Here is a 286-nt window from a genome sequence, read left to right on the forward strand (position 1 = left end):
GCCCCACGGCCGCCGCCCCAGCCCGCGCCTGTGCCCTCCCGTGCAGGATGAGTTCCACCCCTTCATCGAGGCGCTGCTGCCCCACGTCCGGGCCTTCTCCTACACCTGGTTCAACCTCCAGGCCCGCAAGCGCAAGTACTTCAAGAAGCACGAGAAGCGGATGTCCAAGGAGGAGGAACGCGCCGTCAAGGACGAGCTGCTGGGCGAGAAGCCGGAGGTCAAGCAGAAATGGGCCTCGCGCCTCCTGGCCAAACTGCGCAAGGACATCCGGCCCGAGTGCCGCGAG

At 67.1% G+C, this 286-nt stretch overlaps 1 protein-coding gene across 1 annotated transcript; it reads left to right on the forward strand.

Moving 5' to 3' along the window:
• Window positions 1-4: 4 nt before the first annotated feature.
• Window positions 5-283, forward strand: NFIX (nuclear factor I X; the record flags this gene model as incomplete). Its single annotated transcript, XM_017743537.1, has 1 exon — window positions 5-283. A coding segment is annotated over one exon (279 nt), but the record flags the coding sequence as incomplete, so codon positions are not given.
• Between the last annotated feature and the right edge of the window lie 3 nt (window positions 284-286).

This window comes from Corvus brachyrhynchos, unplaced genomic scaffold (assembly GCF_000691975.1).
Source record: "Corvus brachyrhynchos isolate BGI_N302 unplaced genomic scaffold, ASM69197v1 scaffold1720, whole genome shotgun sequence".
NCBI classification, from domain to species: domain Eukaryota; kingdom Metazoa; phylum Chordata; class Aves; order Passeriformes; family Corvidae; genus Corvus; species Corvus brachyrhynchos.